Source organism: Talpa occidentalis, unplaced genomic scaffold (assembly GCF_014898055.3).
Source record: "Talpa occidentalis isolate TD23 unplaced genomic scaffold, MPIMG_talOcc4v2.1 talOcc4.6, whole genome shotgun sequence".
Lineage (NCBI taxonomy): Eukaryota > Metazoa > Chordata > Mammalia > Eulipotyphla > Talpidae > Talpa > Talpa occidentalis.
The window spans coordinates 2,624,620-2,642,302 of record NW_023604972.1 but is presented as its reverse complement, the minus strand read 5'-3'; the positions used below and the strand labels follow the sequence as shown (position 1 = coordinate 2,642,302).

At 55.2% G+C, this 17,683-nt stretch overlaps 1 protein-coding gene across 2 annotated transcripts in view; it reads left to right on the top strand.

Annotated features, from left to right (window-relative positions):
* STK32B (serine/threonine kinase 32B) overlaps positions 1-17,683 on the top strand; it is a 156,449-nt gene that overhangs the window by 37,746 nt on the left and 101,020 nt on the right. For both annotated transcript variants that reach the window (XM_037529670.2, XM_054688029.1), the window contains exons 2-3: positions 10,133-10,188; positions 16,925-17,076. In XM_037529670.2, the coding sequence (XP_037385567.1) occupies positions 16,958-17,076 (119 nt within the window). In that variant the 5' untranslated portion in view covers positions 10,133-10,188; positions 16,925-16,957. The remainder of the gene's footprint in view (positions 1-10,132; positions 10,189-16,924; positions 17,077-17,683) is intronic.

The window sequence follows — 17,683 nt, the reverse complement described above, 5'->3', positions numbered from 1 at the left end:
CCCACTCGCACGCGGGAGAGGGACTGGCCACGTGCCCGGAGACCCGGCGTCTGTCTTGGAAGCTAACAGTGAAGCTGCAGTTCTGTCTGGCTGGGAGCACAGGGCTCGCGAGGGTCCCCAGGGTGCCTCTGCACGTGTCGCGTCACCAGCCGCCCGGCATGGGTGCTCAGATCCTCCTCTGGCTCCATGGCCCACGCGCGAGACCCAGGTCTTGCTCTCAGGACCCTGCAGAGGCCCTTGGTCCCGCGTGTTGATGGGCACACAGCTGGCCAGCGGGGCCCAGTCCCTGGACCACCACAGCCCCCACAGCTCCCCAGGGCCCCATCAGTGGAGGAGACGTGTGGGAGCCTGCACGATTGCTTCCGACGGGTCCAGGGAGACGACCGGGGCCCCGCGGGCCTCCAAGCACCAGAGGAGGGCGCCGGTGCAACCAGGAGGGAAGACAGAGGAGGAGAGAGATGGACGACAGGGAGGTGGCCGCAGGGGAAGCTGCACACAGCCCTTGGAGCCCCCACCCTGCAGGCTTGCGCTCCCCACGGCCCTCCGGGGAGGCACAGGGTGGAGGCCCCAGCCAGACGCTCTCCCCTATCCCCCGAGGGTGACCCCCACCCAGCTGGGCGGCCGGTGACTGCAGCGCGGCTGCACCTGGCCAGGCTGCTCACCCTTCATGGGGCCCAGGACACGCACCTGCGCTGCGCCCTGTGCCCCCAGGCTGGTGGGGGTCAGACGAGGATGGAGATGCTGCTGAAGCACAGAGAACTGTGCCCGCAGGAGGCCCGACCATTGCAGGGAGCTCCGCCATCGCTCACTGTCCCTAGCGTCTGTCCCGAGCTGCAAAGCGGGCGTAGCGGCCACTGGGGGTTTCGGGAGGATGAGAATGGACTGATGCACTCAGGGTGTTGCACATGGTGGTGGGGGGGAGTCTGCTCCTGTTAGCCGGGCCTCCTGGGCATCTGGCATGAGGCAGGAAGGTCGGACCCTCAGGTGAGAGAAGGATTATTTTGTGATGAGCCCTTTCAAGCACTTGCTGCAGAGGCTGACAGGTGACGGTCCTCGGCTCCGTGACCAGGGACTTCCAGACTGACATTGCTGCCGCCGCCTCTGCGGGCGCTGCTGTCTCCAGAGGCTTTCAAGCAAGTTCCAGACCCCTTCTCGGCTCAGCCCGGCTCCTTCCAAACATTCTCGGGAAAACGTGGCGTGGCGTGGCCCAGCGCGGAGCCTCACCTGTGTGTGCTACCCGGGGCGAGGTCGGCTCGTGGCGCGTGGCGTGGACCCTCTCTCTCGGCCGTGCACCCCGAGGCCCCTGGCTGGCTGAATGCCCGGCGGGCTCTTGACAGCTTGACTCCTTTCTGAGCAGGGCCGTGCCTTGTCATTTCACACTGAGTCCTGCAGGCTCAATAGCTGGTCCTGCTGGCATGAGGGCGTGTGGGCACAAGGGCGTGTGGGCACGAGGGAGTGAAGAGAGACTTTCTGAGCTGGAAGCTCACTTTTCTCATGAGGCTTCCATCTCTGGCTTGCACTGGCTTTCGTCAGAACCCACGTTCTGACAGGTGTGCTCCCTTCGTTTTTACTGCTGTCACCTGGTCTGGGCCAAGTCACGTGAGCCTGGTGGTTTTAAGTTCAGGCTCTGGAGCTGGCCTGGCCTGGGGACAATTCCTGGCCCTGTCCCTTGACCTCTGTCCCCCGGGCCAGGTTCTTGGCATGTCTGGGGCTCAGCTTCCCGAGGGAGCAGGTGTGAGCTCATTGCATGGCAGGCTAAGAGCCACACCTGGCCCAGGGGCATCTTGAAGGTCGTGAGGGTGGGATTCATGGAGCCGCAGCAGTCTGAACCCACAACCTTCCCGTTTTCCAGCCCACCCACTTACCCAGCCACAGAAGGGATTGTCCGGAAACCTATCAGGTCACTCCCCACCCCGTTCCCCCCTCCCCTGCGTGGGACTCTTGTAGCTTTCGCTGCCTTTGAATTCTCTCCCAGCTCAGTCAGCATGGCCAGCCGGGCACACACCGCTCCTGCCCTTCCCTGCCCCAGACACACGAGCCTTTGGCCTGGTCCTAAAACACCAAACGCTGTCCTGCCCTGGGACCTTTCCGTGTGCTGCACCCGCGGCTGAGCATGTTTGCCGTGCTTCTAGAACCTGGATGCTGGGGACCGCTCTCCCTCTGGGTTCTGTTTCACAAGCCCCCTGCTCAGCTCATCTGCGCGGGCCACCTGTGGAGAGTCGCCGCCCCAGGACGGGCTGACTCCACCGACTTTCTCGTCAGCTTGCAGGTTGGAATGAAGTTCCCCTGACGTGGGGACCAACCTGTCCTGGGCAGCGCTGCCCCCCGGCACCTGGCCAGCATCCACAGGTGGATCCCTCACAGATGCCACTCGTGTCTGAATACCATGTGACCCCCACCAGCACCGGGGGGGAGGGGCAGGAGGTTCTGCCTCCTGGTTCTGCCTCCCTGGGGTCGCCATAGCCAGGTCTGTCCTGACACCTCATTCATGGTCATCTCCTGCCCGCACCCCAGGAGCCTGTGGGACATTTGTTTTCCTGATCTCCCCTATTGCCACCCGCCCTGAAGTTTTCATACCTCGGTTGTGTTTCCTGTGTGTGGTGTCTGCGTGTGCCTGCTCGGCACGTAACAGAGGAAGGTTAGTTTGCTGCCCAGAATCAGCTTCGCCGTCTTTGCAGGCCTGATGCTGTGGTTGAGCCTGGTCATGGGGCTTGCCCATGACCCCTAAAGGCCCCCGCCTGCAGTCACCCCACCATTTAGCAGCATTTTCTGTGCCTTGTCCTGGGCGTGAGGCCCTGGACATCAGAACGGCAGGCGAGCGTCCCGGGAGCGGCCAGGCCGGGTGAGCTGGGGCCGAGGATGGTTTCAGGCCAGGCCACAGCTGCCCCTTCCCATGGGGCCACGAGGGACTGGCTTGGTCTTGCTCTCAGCGACTTTCTGGAAACGTGTGCTGGGCAGCCGCCTGCCCCGCAGCGGGGAGCACAGGCCTCCCAGAAAGCTCCTCTTCCCTTCCCTCACGTCGGCTCTCTGACTCCTGCTGCGGGTTGTTCTAGGAAGCGGACACAGCTGAGCACCCGCCGGCCGAGGGGTGCTGTGGCCGCGGATTCTGCTGTGAAGTGTCCATTTATAAAATCCATCAGGCGAGAAGCTCTCCATTGTGAGGGGCTCAGAGGGGGTCTCCGCCTGTGACTGGGGGGCACGTGTGGCGAGGAGAGCCGCGTGTCCTTGTGCTCTCAACCGCGTGGTCCCTGGAGCCGCAGAAGTCGCTTCTTTGCCCGTTTGCGGAGACTCCATTACCCCCTTAAAGTGTTCCCAGTTCCCAGTCTCTCCCTCCTCCCCCCGCTGCCGAGGACGACGCAAACGACGTGACTGTGTCGCCCAAATGTCTTGCTTCTGCAGCTCAGATGCAGGCACGCGCCCTGGGGCTCCTTTTCTGCTCACCCCTCGCTTCCGAACTGCTCCTCCGGACCGGCTGCTGGGCCGGGCGCACAGGGTTCAACAGCGCCCTACAACATGATGGCCCCTGAGACTCAGGAGGTCCCCGCCTTGGGGAGCCGGGTCTTTGCGGCATCGCCATGGAAGATGAGGCTGCGCTGGGTGGGCGGATCCACTGGTGTCTTTGTAAGAGGAGGAAGCAACACAGACGGGGGACGGCGGGACCGCGGAGACGAGGTTGGCGCCCGTGGCCACAGGCCGGGGTAGGGACGGCCGGCACTCCGGAGCCTGGAAGAGGCGGCGAGGACCCTCCCTCGTGCACCCAAAGAGAGCACAACCCGCCAACACCCTGATTTGCACCCCTGGGCCCCCCGATCGCGAGAGAAAACATTCTGGTGGGGTCAGCCCCACCGTCTGTGAGTCTTTGCTGTGGAAGGAGGAAATGAACACACCGGTGCAGAGCAGAGGGGGCCGAGTTCTGCTTTCCAGGAATCGCCGGCTCCCGCTCGCCCCGCCCGGGCAGGTGCTCGACGCCTCCTTATCAGACACGCCACATTCGCGTCGGCCCCCACGTCGGCGCCTGCCCCGCGACTGTGGCGTGTAATTCTTTCCTTCATCAGTCGGGCACGTGGCGTCCTGAATGCTTATGGAGTCAGTGTTTTTACTGATAAGAATGTGGAGTGAGAGAAAACGGCTTTGGGGATTTATGAAACACATTTATCAACCAGAAAACAAAATGCTTTTTAATGAGACGGAAGGAAGCGGCCGCAGCTCAGATTAACCAGTGCGGGTCTCCTCTGTGCTGGGCACCGGCGGGCGCGGACGGGACGCCACAGAGACAGCTGCTCCCGCGCTGGCCCCACGGCCAGAGTGGACGCTGCCAGGAGTCCTGTCGGCGCCACCAGCTGCTCTCAGTCTGTGTCACCTGGAGGCGACTGCACCTGTGCGCAGGGGACCAGGATGAGGCTGGCCCAGTCGGGCCATGTGCTGGGACAGGCAGGGGCGGATGCAGGGAGGTGCGGCGGAGTCGCCTGCACGTTCCGTGAGCAGGACGCACACGTGGCCCTGTGTGCTCCCACTCTTCGGGCGGCCGCCCCGGTGTGGCCTTTGAGCCGTGGTCTCTGTCTAAGTAGGTGACCTGTCGCACCCTGCATGGTGCTCTCACGTGCCGGGGAAGGAGGGGCGGGTGTTTGCTGGATGCCTTTCTTTTCCGGCACTGAGCTTAATGCTCCTGACTATTGCTTCATTTATCTTGGAAATTTATTCTGAGAGGTGGTGAAAAGGGAGCTACTGAATTGACTATATTGTTGTCCACAGAGCTAACTAGTCCCTCCAGCTCTGCTTCCCATGAAACTCTTCTCTGCTAGAATCCACCCCAGTCCTGTTCACTTGTGAGGATTTGTCCTCCACTCCAGCCTGCCACCGTGTTTATACCCCAAATTACTGTTCATTGGCCTTCAGTAAGTCACAAGCTGGAAGTCCAACAGTAAAATGGCTAGCATGTGCTAAGCCTCTATTGTGCGGCTGGGTTTGCATGCCAGAAAGGAATGCTCTGGCGTCTGGCAACAGCAAACCTGACCCTTAGAGGCTTGAGCAAAAAGATTGTTTTGTTCTTTTGTTTTTTTATAAGAATCCAGAGGTGGGTGGTTACTGGCATCACCTCTAAGGTCTAGCAACAGGACTGACTTCTCTGTACCTGTCTTGACCTTTTGCTTGTGTTGTTGTCTCATAGTGACAAGGTGGCTGCTGCAGCACCAGACATCACATCCATATTTACAGCAGGAAGAAGTGGGAGAGTTGAAGTGAAGAGTCACTCCAGCTGTGGCTGTCCCTTTTCATAAGGGAAAAATGCTTTCCTGGAAACATCCCCATGAATCCTCTACATAGATCTCATAGATTAGACCCCGTCACAAGACCATTGCCAATTACACAAGTGTCTGAGAAAGTGGGGAACAGAATTGTTCAAATTAATTAGACAGCTCCCTGGACCATCAGCATCCCCTGGGACTTAGAAATGCAAATCCCTCCACCTTCCCCAGAGACTCAGGGGGTGGCCTTTGCAGGGCTGGGACCTGCTTCCCAGCCAGACCCAAGGCTCCCCAACAGGTGAAAAGGGAGAGGTGAACTTGGTGGGGTGACCAAGCAGCAATTTGGTGAGCAACCAGCAGCCGCAGAGTGACATTTCATTGTTCAGGGATGTCCCTGCAGGCAGGTGTCGAGCTCTCGTGGCTTTGGACAAGGTCACGGTGCCCCAGGCTCTGCCTTGGGCCAGCCCCACATCACCTGTCTCTGCCTGAATGTGCGCTGATCACATGTTCCCTGGCCACTTGCTCCAAGCGTCTGGTGGTCTGAAAAGACACTGCTTTGTACACATGCACCCCTCTGTGCCCCACCTGCCTGTGTGGGGGCAGCTCCACAGAGCTCTGGCTTCTTCAGGGGGTGCAGGTAATGAGCTAAAAGCCAGGGATGACCAACTGTCCTGGTCTCCCCAGGGCTGTGGAGTTCTCACAGACGCAGGAAATCAGGGATACTAAAACCGGGGTGGCCCCGCTAGAAACCCACTCTGTCTCCCCACAGCCTCCAGCGACTCCTCTTGCTGGGGGCCAGCAGCCCTCTGGCTTCTGGGACCAGCCTTAGGCTTGACCTCACACAGAAGGTGAGGACGCCATTTCTGTTCATGGACCAAGTGTGGGCTCGTCCATATTCAGGGTGCCCTCCTGCAGGCCCACTGGGGAGGTGGCCCAATGCTGGGTCTCGGGGAGGCCACCTCACTGGACACGTGGCCCTGTGCTCAGTCGCTCACATCAGTCGCGTGCAGTTAACCAGCCAGCGTCCAGCAGGACCCTTGCTCCCTACGTGACCGAGATGCCCCCAGGGAGCGCACGTTTTTGTAGGGGATGGAGATGAGTGAGTCTGTTCACATTGTAATGCTGCTTTTTAAAAGGAGAACAGCCTTTGGCATTTGCCAGTTTGCTTTGTGGTTAATACCCCTTCCCAGTTACAAGCCAAAAAAAAAAGGGGGGCTTTCAATAAGGAGGGTGGGGAGGCGGGCCTTCCCTCTAAGCACGTAAACCTGGGCCCTTGCAGATAGAGCCGGGTGTAGCCTCCAAAAGGAATAAAGCCGGGCCCCTGCCTCTAAAAGGGGTGAAGCCTGGGTTGAGGAGTGGGGCCCAGGAGGGGGTACCCTGAGTTGGTGGCAGGGCTGGGTGAGACCTAGCAGTCTGCTCCTGGCTGGGCTCTCCTGTCCCGGGCAGATGCCTGTAGACGGTTCCGAGACAGCACCAAGGAGAAAGCGGCCGCTGGGGGTGGGAGAGCCTCACGGGAGCACGCGCCGAGCTGAGGGTCCACGGCCAAGGGCAGTGGTCCTCACGTAACCCCGACAGCAGGTCCTTGGAAAGTGGCGTTCAGCGAGATGACAAGTGACGAAGCCAGGTCTTCCACTATGTTGCCTTGTTCAGTGTCTGCCCGGATTTCTCCTTTTCTTACAACCTTGTAAGAAAACCATGCTGAACGAAGAGGTGCTATTTGAGGGCCTGCTGTGGTAGTTCCCCAGAATAAGGGGTGTTGGAGGAATGTCTCCGGCGGCCTGAGAGGTGGTCGTGGAGCAGCCTGCAGCCTGTCGGGACCCAGCTGCGTTGCTGGGCCTGGGGATCATTGCTCACACACAGGTGCCGGCCTGGCCTGTCTTCTCTCTTCCTTGATCTTTGTCAAATGGGAAAGAGGTTAAAAAATAGGGCGTTTCAGGACCTCCCTGGTGGTGCAAGGGGTTAAAGTCTCAGCACTATGAAGCTATCACCAGCCACTGCATCATGAGTTCGATCCCCGGCTAGGGAGCTACCCACATGGCGCAGCAGACCTCTCCTGTCTCCCCACTGCTCCCCTCAGCAGTGCATTTCAGTGGATTTGCCTGTTCTGCTCCCCACTTTGTCTCTGGTGAATCCTCTCACCCCCCCCGCACCTCTGGCCTGCACCCCAGTTAGTCTATGCATAAATAAATAAAAATAAATCTTTAAAAAAATAGGGCATTTCTTCTTCTTGGAAAGTTATTCTCAAAGGAAACCAGCTGTCTAGGCCCAAGCCCAGAGTGTGGAGTTCACTGCAAGCCCCGCCTCTGCTCGCAGCGGGCGCTCGGCCTGCTCGGCAGGAGCACAATGCAAGAAAATTGCTCTCCAGTGCCTAAGTTTCATACACAGGGAACTAATTGCATTTATTCATTTCCCCACATCCTCGCCCCCATAATGCAATGAACTAATCAATTTACTTTATCTTTTGTAAATAACGTGTCTTCCCAAGTTATTGGGAAGTGCTGTAATTCAATCTAATTCAAAAATATTTACCGACCATTCATTATGTACTAGGAGTCGTGCTCGGCACCATGAATATGGAGATTTGCTTTCAATAATGCCTTTGTCTGATGACTGTTTGGCAAAATCGGACGGTGTTAGTGCTGCAGACAGCGGAGAGAACAGACTTGGCCTCTGACCTCAGGGGGCTTCGAGTCCAGGGGGGAAGTGACCTTGATCAGTTCACAAGAGCCTGGCAACTGATGCCGTGTGGCGTCTGCTGGAGCCGGGCCAGGGGGGCACGTGGGCGCAGTCTGGGCTGGAGGGTGAGGGCAGCTTCTCTGGATGCAGGATGGAGAGCAAACCGCACTCACAAATGCTGGGCCAAGTCAAGAGCACTGAAGGCACAGGGGTGGCTGATGGCGTCGCAGAAACAAGCACGTGTATCCGGAGCTCAGTGGCGTGGGGAGCGTGGGCAGGGGAGGCAGGAGAGGTGACAGGGCCTGATGGTGTCAGGCTCGGGGGAGGAGTTTGCTCTCTAACCAGAAAGCGCTGGAGGGGACTTGGAGGGGGGTGCACATGGACTCCCCCCGCCACCTGCGTGGGGCATACACCCAAGGGTGGGGACGGGGGTCAGGGGAGAGGTAGGGAGGACACTGTCCCAGGAAGCGGTGATGGAGGGCTAGACCCGAGGGTGACCGCAGGTGGGCAGACGCGAGACAGAGAGGGAAGAAGGGCCGAGGAAGGGCTGGGAGTGTTGGGGGTCAGGGGCGTCCGGGGTGAGCTCCAGGCTGCCCGCTTGTGCAGTCAGATGGCTGCTGGACGTGCTGAGTCCAGGGTGGTGTCGAAGTGTAGCAGCAGGGGGACTCGGAGCAGGATCTCTGTGACCCGAGCAGATGGGGTGAAGGAGGAGCCCTGGAGCCCTCGGGGGCTTTTCAGGCTTTTGTTGGGATTTACCAGGTACACGGCAGGCAGGGGGGCTGGCAGGCCTCCCAGCCCCCCACCAAGTCTTAATTTTTTTTTTTTAAGATTTATTTATTTATACAAGAGCTGGGGTACAGGTCAGAAGCGCGGGAGGGTGAGAGGATTCACCAGAGCCAGAGTGGGGAGCAGAACAGGCAGACGGAGCAAAGACACTGCTGAGGGGAGCAGCGGCCGAGGCAGGAGAGGTCTGCGCGCCATGCGGGGTTCTCCCTGGCCGGCCGGGAATCGAACCGGCGCTGCAGAGGCTGCGGACAGCTTCACAGCGGGGCGCTCAACCACTGAGCCACCGGGGAGACCCCCAGGTCTTCACTCTTTCTGGGCTCCCCGGCCTTCTCTCGTGGGCTGTGCTCCCTTCCCCCCTTTGCTCTGCTCTTCCTCCAGCGTCCCGTGACGCTGCCCGTATAAGCCCCGTCTCAAGCCAGGCGCACCCGCCTACACGTGCCCACATCCTCCTCCAGGTGCCGCCATCAGGCGTGCGCTCAGGACCACAGGGTTCCCGCATCAGTCCTAATGGCGGGAGGGCAGAAAAGCCTGATGCTTTACTTACTCTGCACGAAGTTCCCAGAGGAGCCGTGGGTGGGCCACAGGACGAGCCGCGGTGCCTTGGAGAGCCTCTGGTGTGAGGGAGTGAGGGCGCCTTGCAGCCGGTGAGAAGAGGAAGCTCATCGGGGCCGCTAGGTGGACTCCCACATTTAATGGCTGGGAAGATGACGCTGGTGGACACGGGAAGTGCCACCGTGGCGTGGGCTGTGGCGAGGGTACCTAGCAGGTGTTTCAGAAAGGGGCGTGTGGTCAAGTAGCAGGAAGACGGGGCGTCCGCTGGAGTCAGCTGCGTGTCCGCACCTTGTGGGCCTTTGTGCCGAGCAGGCGAGGCTGTGGAAGGCAAGAATGGGGAGCCCCCTCTGGCGACAGGACATGAACGGGAGGCGCGAGGTAGGGCGGCGGCGGGAAGGGTGTGGGTCTTCCGCTTCATCCTCCAGATGCGCCAAGGGTTCCACAGAGTCACCAGCAGGGAGGCACCGTCCATAAAGAGGGCGGGACTAACTCCTGGTCACTCAGCCAGGTGTGTCAGAGTCCCAGGTGCTCAAGATGAGGACTAGAGGTGGGAGAGGCCTGCTCGGAGGAGGCAGTAACAGCGCGTGCGAGGATTTGGCAGTCCAAGTAACGTGATTTTCCTGACATCCTTTCTCCTTGGTCTGAGATTTGTCCCTCATGCGAATATGGGTGTCATGAGTGGGGTGTGAGCTGCCCAGTATGCGTGTTGGGGCAGGGTGGGCCGGTCCTTTCGCGTGCACTCGGCTGTGGGTTTGCCATGAGAGCGCCCCGCGATGACGTGGAATGGGTGGGGGAATGTCAGGAAGGGTTTTTAGGAAGCAGGACAAGACTTGGCACATCTGATTTGTCTCTTTCTCCCCTTTTTTCCTCTGCAGTCAACTTTGACCATTTTCAGATTCTGCGGGCCATCGGCAAAGGGAGTTTTGGGAAGGTAAGACGACGAATCAGTAAACATTTTGTCGCTAAAACATGAGACCTGACCCCCCCCTCCTGCTGGCGGGCGTGTTGGTGTGTCTGTTTTGTGTTGTTGCTGGGCATGGCGGTTTCCTGTTTGACAGAAAGATTGGGACCTGCCAGATTGGAAATGTGAAAGGAAGTTCGAAGAGTTTGCTCGCAATCTGCTGTAATTTCATTCCAAAAATTAAATTACCACAGCAGCCCTGGTTTAGGTGAATTACAGTGGTAATTATCTCAAGAGTGCAAGTGCAGTTTCTTCCTTGAGGATCTAAATGAGCAAAGTGGAACAAATCCGCAGACTATGAGCTGGGCAGTAGCTGCTCTTCCCTGCAACGTGCACATTTTATTTGAACATTTTACCCGGGAAAGAACAGCCTCTCAAATTTGCAAGCATACACTATACTGTTGTTGCCCACTGTTGCATAGCAGATCTTTTTAGCTTATTGATTTGCCTGACTGAAAATCAAGTCCATTAATTAGGAATCATGCAGTATCTTATTTTTCTGTGACTGGATTATTTCACTTGGCATAATTCCCTTAAGATCCATCCATGTTGTCATACTTTGCAGACTCCCTTTTTAATGACTGGGTAATATTCCACGGCACATATATATCATATTTTCTTTATCTAGTCATCTACCAATGGGCATTTAATTTGTTAGCACATCTAAGCTATGGTGAATAGCACTGCAAGGAAATAGGAATGCTAATATCTTTTTGAGATATTGATTTCAGTTCTTTTGGATGAAAGCCCAGAAGTGAGATGGCTGGATCATATGCTGGTTCTAATTTTAATTTTTGAGGAACCTCCATGCTGTTTTTTGGAGCAGCTGCACCACTTTGCCTTTCCACCAACAGTGCGCAAAAGCTGCCATTTCTCCCTGCCTGCATTCCTCGTCTTTGTTTCTCGGTCACAGCTATCCTGACAGGTGTGGGATGGCATCTTCTTGTGGTCTGATCTGCATTTCCCTCATGATTAATAAATTGAGATTTTTTTCATCGATCTATCAGCCATTTGTACATCATCTTTGAGAAGTCTGTTCAAGTCTTTGCCTCATTTTTTTAATGGCATTCATATTTTGTCTAAATACCACTGAGTTGTAGGAACGCCTTGTGTATTTTGGAGATGAACCCTTTATTAGACATGTGTTTTTCAGATATTTTCTCCTATCCCATAGGTTGCCTTTCCACTCCAGGATCGTTTCTTTGCTGTGCAGATGCTTTTTAGTTTGATTTCATCTCTTTTGTGTGTTGTTGCTTTTGTTACCTGTGGTTTTAGTCTCATATCCATGAAATCATTGCTAAGACCAGTATCGCAAAGCTTTCCCTTATCTTTTCTTTTAGGAGGTCTGCAGTTTAGGTCTTAATGGTTAAGTTTTTAATCTGTTTTGAATTTATTTTTGTGTATGATGTGACATAAAGGTCCAGTCTCATTCTTTTGCATAGGGGTGTTCAGTTGCCCCAGCTCCATTTGTGCAGGGACTATCCTTTTCCTGTTGTGTATTCTTGGCACTTCTGTTAAAGATCAGTTGATCATAGGGCCTCCCCAGTGGCGCAGCGGTTGAGCACTGGGTTGCGAAGCTGCCCGCAGCCTCTGCTGTGCCGGTTCGATCCCCGGCTGCTCCCCGGCCACTGGAGCAGGGTCCCACATGGCGCGCAGACCTCTCCTGCCGCCCGCTGCTCCCCTCAGCAGTGTGCTTCGGTCCTTCTGCCTGCTCTGCTCCCTGCTCTGGTGAATTCTCTCACCCTCCCGCGCTTCTGACTGTACCCAGTGCTTGTATAAACAAACAAACAAACAAACAAACAAATAAATAAATAAAAATCTTTAAAAAAAAAAAAGATCAGTTGATCATATATGCATGTATTTATTTCTGGACTCTGTCCTGTTGGTCTGTCTGTCTGGGTTCATGCCAGTGCCATGCTGTTTTGATGACCATAACACTGTAATAAATTTTGAAGCAAGATGTATGATGCCGCTGGCTTTGTTGTCCTTGCTCAAGATTGATTTGACTATTCAGTCTTTTGTGATTCTATATGAATGAAACAATTTTTTCTATTTCTTTAAAAATATGCCATTGGGATTTCTATTTTCTAAAAAGTGCCAATCCAAAAATGCATTGAATCTGTGACTCATTAGGGACAGTCTGATGATATTGAATTTTCCAGTTTAATGTTGGAAACTGATGCCTTTCCATTGTCTTATTTAATTTCTTTTATCAATGTTTTATACCTTATAATTTATGTCTTTCACTTTATTGGCTAAATCCATTCTTAAGTTGCCACTGCCAGCAGCAAAGTCAAGTGAAGCAAGACACCCCCCCCACCAGGAGCATCACTGGTAGGGAGATGGTGGGTGCACCCGTCCCCAGTGGCCAACTCTGTCCCTGGGAAAAATCCCTTCTTGTGTGGGCACTAGTTTCTCATGGTTTCCACTTAATTTTTTGTTTCTACGTGTGTTTGCAACGGACCTTCTCCCAGAAGCCTTTCTAGATGCCGTAGTTAGGGGTTACCTCTCAGCAGCATGGGGCTGAGTCCATGCTGAGTGAGTTTTTCTTTCCCCTATGAAAGGCTTTGCTGGAATTTGTCATCCAAGCATAAGCATCTAAACTACGGCCACAGGAAATCTTTTGAAAAATGCAAGTTTTCTAGAGGTTGTATTTTAAGGCCACTCTTGGGATGTGGTGCTTTCTTGACCCCCAAATCCATGTAGCGCATGTTCCAATTCCCAGTATTCCAGAGGAGGCCGCTAACCTCAGTGCCATGCGACACTTTGTTCTGGTTGAAATACCAAGTAGTTGTGGCCTCTCACCATGGAGGCAGATGAAGTGGGAGCCACTGCCGTTGGGTGCAGGATGGACGTGGGCTGCGCGGGGTTCAGGGAGACGCCCGACAGTGAGTGAGAGTCTGGGCTTTGCTTTCGGTCTTTGGCAGACCCCGCGTCAGGCGTTTGTTAAGAGTCTTGGAGAAAGACGTTTTGCTGTTAGACTGTGACAATGGCCTTGGTCATCGGGAAGGAGCGATGTGACCTCCCAGCAATCTCATTTGACTTTAATGCTGGGAGAAGTCATGCTTCCCCAAGGCCCAACACCAGAATCAAGAGCCTCAGGCGATTCTTTGATTCTAGCAAGAATTTACAAAAATCTTCCGCAATCCTTTCATGACTGAGTTGTTGGACAGACAAGGCCAGCGGACTCATTTCTCCATATCCAGTGGAAACACTTATGACTTGGGAGCCAGGGTGACTGATACGTGGCAGTTGTGGGAACTGGGGAAAGTGCGTCCGCTGCTCTGAGGCTCACCCTGTTCCTCTGTAGATGGAAAGCCAAGGAGAACCGTGGTGGGCAGTAGTGGCTGCCGCTTTTGACTGTTGGCCTGCATGTCAGCCCCCTTTGCCATTGTGATGACATCCCCTTCCCATGGAGAACGCCTCCCCCAAGATGGGCATGTGATGTGCCTGTGCCAGCTGTGTGGACCTTGTGCTTGGGCCAAGGAGGGACCCGTGTGAAGAAGCCCAGCAGTGCACACATATGCACCCTTATAATTCCATATGCATGTAGGTGGAGCATTGCACATGTGTGCTGTAGAATACGACTGAATTACTATTATGACTTAAATGAATAAATGAAAACTCCGATGGCCAAGCAGCTGGTGAGCCTCCGTTGGCCAGTTTGCAAACTGCCTAGAGCTTCCGAGTAGCAGAACTCACTTTCCCCAGGTCCCACAACTGACACGTATCGGTCACCCTGGTTCCCAAATCATGTGTTTCCACTGAATATGGAGAAATGAATCTGCTGGGCCTCAACTGGGAGAATTTCTCTTTTCCCAGTTGCCTCTCTTATTACCTCCCTCCTCCCTCCAGCCCTCGCTGGAGGAGGCTCCTCTTGACCCTTGGATGCTGGAGCCAGCAGGAGCTTTGCTTCTGAGCCAGCAGAGAGAGTTCAGGGTAAAGTGTTCCACGCTGTGTTAACTTTGAAGTCAACAGGGCTTAATTATTTCCAAAGAAAGGAGAACTTTCTGAGAAGTTTGCTCAAAAGTGTTTTTCTTGGATTGGCAAGTGGTCTCTCTGCTTAAAGAGCTGTGGCATTGAAACAAAATAAACAGGGAGTTAATTAAAATTCACAGAATAGCCAGAGGCGGTCTGCACATAAAATAGCAGAAAGTGGCACAAAGTTATATGATAATAGCTCTTTATGTCCCTCAAAGGAAGATTCTGGATAAAAATTGAGCAAGAGTTGCACAAATGATAATTCCAGACTCCACACTGGCTTATTATGCAACGATGATGATTTCCATACCAAGCGTATTATTAGTCGTCTCATTCACATTCCAGACTTTCACATCTGCATGTGAATCCATAGTGTGAAAAAAGTATTTGATTAATAGCAGACTCACTAATTTAGCACCCAGACTGCAACAAATCCATTTTGGAATTAAGTGGGGGATTAGCTTTTAAGAGAGAGAGAGAGAGAGTGTGTGTGTGTGTGTGTGTTTATAAGCTTGAGTGTTCAGAAACATTTGACTCACCAGGGTTTATTTTTCCCTTAAGAATTTGGACTTGTCTGGAATCTGTTTGATCTTTTAAGTTGCGGGGCCTCGGGAGCGCGGGAGCCGCGCGGAAGGACAGCAGCACTTGAAGGCGGACAGTCAATGTTGTGGCGTCTTCTCTGTCTGGCATGACTGTGGGCACCTGTGATGGTGTGGCCGGGAAGCTGGACAAGGCCCCCGACGCCACAGAACTGACAAGAGAGACAAGCAGACCAACAGCAAACAAACACGATGATCTTAATGCTGATAGTGGCTCTGTGGGAAACGTGCGGTGTCACGACCTGGGAGAGCCGCGCAGCTTTCCTCGGAGGGAAGGGTCACAGGGAGACTCTTTCAGGAAGAGACCATTAAGCTAAGACCTGACAGCTAAGAGGGAAGCAGACCACGGGAAGATGTGGGGGGACGAGCATCTTAGACCAGAGAGGCGGCAGATGCAGAGGCCCTGGGGCAGGGACAGTTAGTGGGGAGCTGCAGCAGGTGTGTAAGACGCCCCCCCAGGGCCGCACCTGCCGCAGGCGTGGACTCGGGGTACTTACGTGCCTGCTCTCCAGGGGGTTGCTGGGCTTCACTCATCCATAGAGCAGGAGCATCAGTTCCAGCACCTCGTGGCCAGAGCTGGAGTTCTGTATCCACTGAGATGACTCCAGGCAAGGTGCCCGACTCCCTCAGTCCGAAACGTCCGCTGCTACTCTTCTGTAAGAATCATTTCCGAAATCCTTGAATATGATACTTGGACAGGAAGCCGATACCCTTCCAAGTATGGACTCCATTTCTTTCTTTCTTTCTTTCTTTCTTTCTTTTTGCATTTGTATGACATTTTATGCAATAAAGTTATTTCCGATTCAGGAGTGTTGCTGCATGTTCTAGCAGCTCCCTCTCACTTCCGAGCAGTCTTCCATTGTCTGGAGTCACCATAACTTGTTGCCCATCCATCTTGCGGTGGATATTTGTGTTGTTTCTAGTTCAGGGCTGCTACGGAAAGATGCTGTACACATTCACGCCCTTTGCATGGACATGAATTTCCTGTCCCTTAGGCTGATACCTGTGAGCTTTACTCATAGGTCGGACGATCTGGCAAATGTTTGATTCGCTTTCCAAGTAACTGCTAAACTGCCCTACAAAATGGCTGGACATTTTCGTCTTGCCCAGCAATAGAAGTGGACTCCATTTGTTTTTAATGAAATATTTATTCATTTCCTATCAATCAGGTGTGTTTGTTTGGGGACATACATCGGGGGCGTTTGCCGGCTCCCGTGGTTCGCTGTGTTTAGAGCTGACCGCCACAGGAACGCGGGCTCCCAGCAAAGGGCTTTCAGGCGTCGACCAGAGCAGACGATGCATCACTGGCCAACTTGACAGCCTTCCTTGCCCGCTTCACACCCCAACTTACTCCCTTCATAAGTTTCATGGGGGGGGGGGTGCGCGCCCCTGGGCCGTTTCACATCCGTAGCTGGGCCAACCTAGCCTCACCCCAGGGATCCACCTCAGCCCTAAGTCAGGAGCACAGGGCTGGACCTGGGCTGCTCCCCCCGAGCCCCCTTTGCCATCTCCCCTGGGACCGCAGAGGGGGTCAGTGTGGCTCGGCGCCGCACGAATGTGTTTAGAAAGGACACCATCACCCCTTAAACCTTCCTCCAAGCTCCCCTCGACCCCGCTGTCAGAGAACACCCTTCTCCCCAGCCCGAGTTTGTTTATTCTTCATTCTGGGAGAAGCCTCCCCCCGGAGGAGCAGGGCCCGAGGGACGGATGCCTGGCACACGCCCAGCGTGGCTCCTGCCTTCACTGTCTGGCCTTGAGTCTGCGCTCTCAGGCGGGCGTGCAGCGGGGCGTGGGGGACTATGGCGTGCACAAACACCCGGATGGCCGGGCTGTGGATGTCTGTGTGAAGGGCGCTTTTCCTCCGTGCTGGGGTCTCCTGAGGGCAGGGCTGCTGCTTCTGTCTCCCCCCCTGCCGTGTCTTTGCCAGTGGTCAGTACGTGGCCAGTCCTCAGCGCAAACCTGTGTGAGCAGATGAGCCTGGCCTGACGCTTCCCCCAGCATGGGCAGCCCGAGGCTCAGCCCCACCTGTGCACTAGCGCGCCTCAGAGCCGGACACTGGCTAGAGGTGCAGCAGGTGCTGCCTTTTCTTTGAACGCCGGCCTGACGCACTCCTTTCCTTTGTCCAGGTGTGCATCGTGCAGAAGCGAGACACGAAGACCATGTACGCCATGAAGTACATGAACAAGCAGAAGTGCATCGAGAGAGATGAGGTGCGGAACGTCTTCCGGGAGCTGCAGATCATGCAGGGGCTGGAGCACCCCTTCCTGGTCAATCTGTGGTGAGTGTGGCCCAAGGGGCGTGGGGGGCTTGGGGGCAGCTCCCCTAAATGTGCAGAGGGAGCCAAACGTAAATACAGGAGAGAAAGAGAAAGGAGGGGCGTCGTCTGGGTTCAGAGACTCTGCACTGTTCTGCCGAGAATGGTTTCTGATGAAATCTTGAAAGGGGTGCAGAGGAAGAAGCAGCAAACTAGGGGCCTTATGCAGTGGAAGGGCATAACCCTTGTGTCTTGATGGCTGCCTAGGGAGATGATTTCAAGGTCGATTTCGGGCCCTGACCATGACCTCAACGCTCAGTCTCCAGCAAAGACTGGGAGAGAAAACACTGTCTCTGAGGTTTGAGCCCCAGCCGTGGTGTTTGCGGCGAGCTGCAGGCTGGCGGTGGCCTAAAGGGCGAGCTGACGCCTCACCGTCTGTTTCTTTATTTGCAAAATGGAATAAAAGGCAGGTGCTTTAAGCAGTAAGAGGGGGAGCACCTAACAGGCACCCCATGGTCTCACAGGTGATGGCCCCTGGTTATGGACCTCGCTGGTGCTGAGAGGCTGTCGCCCGTCCTGGCCTTGGCCTCTGGCTGCGGCGCAGGCTGACTCTCGGGCCTCCAGCAGCGGC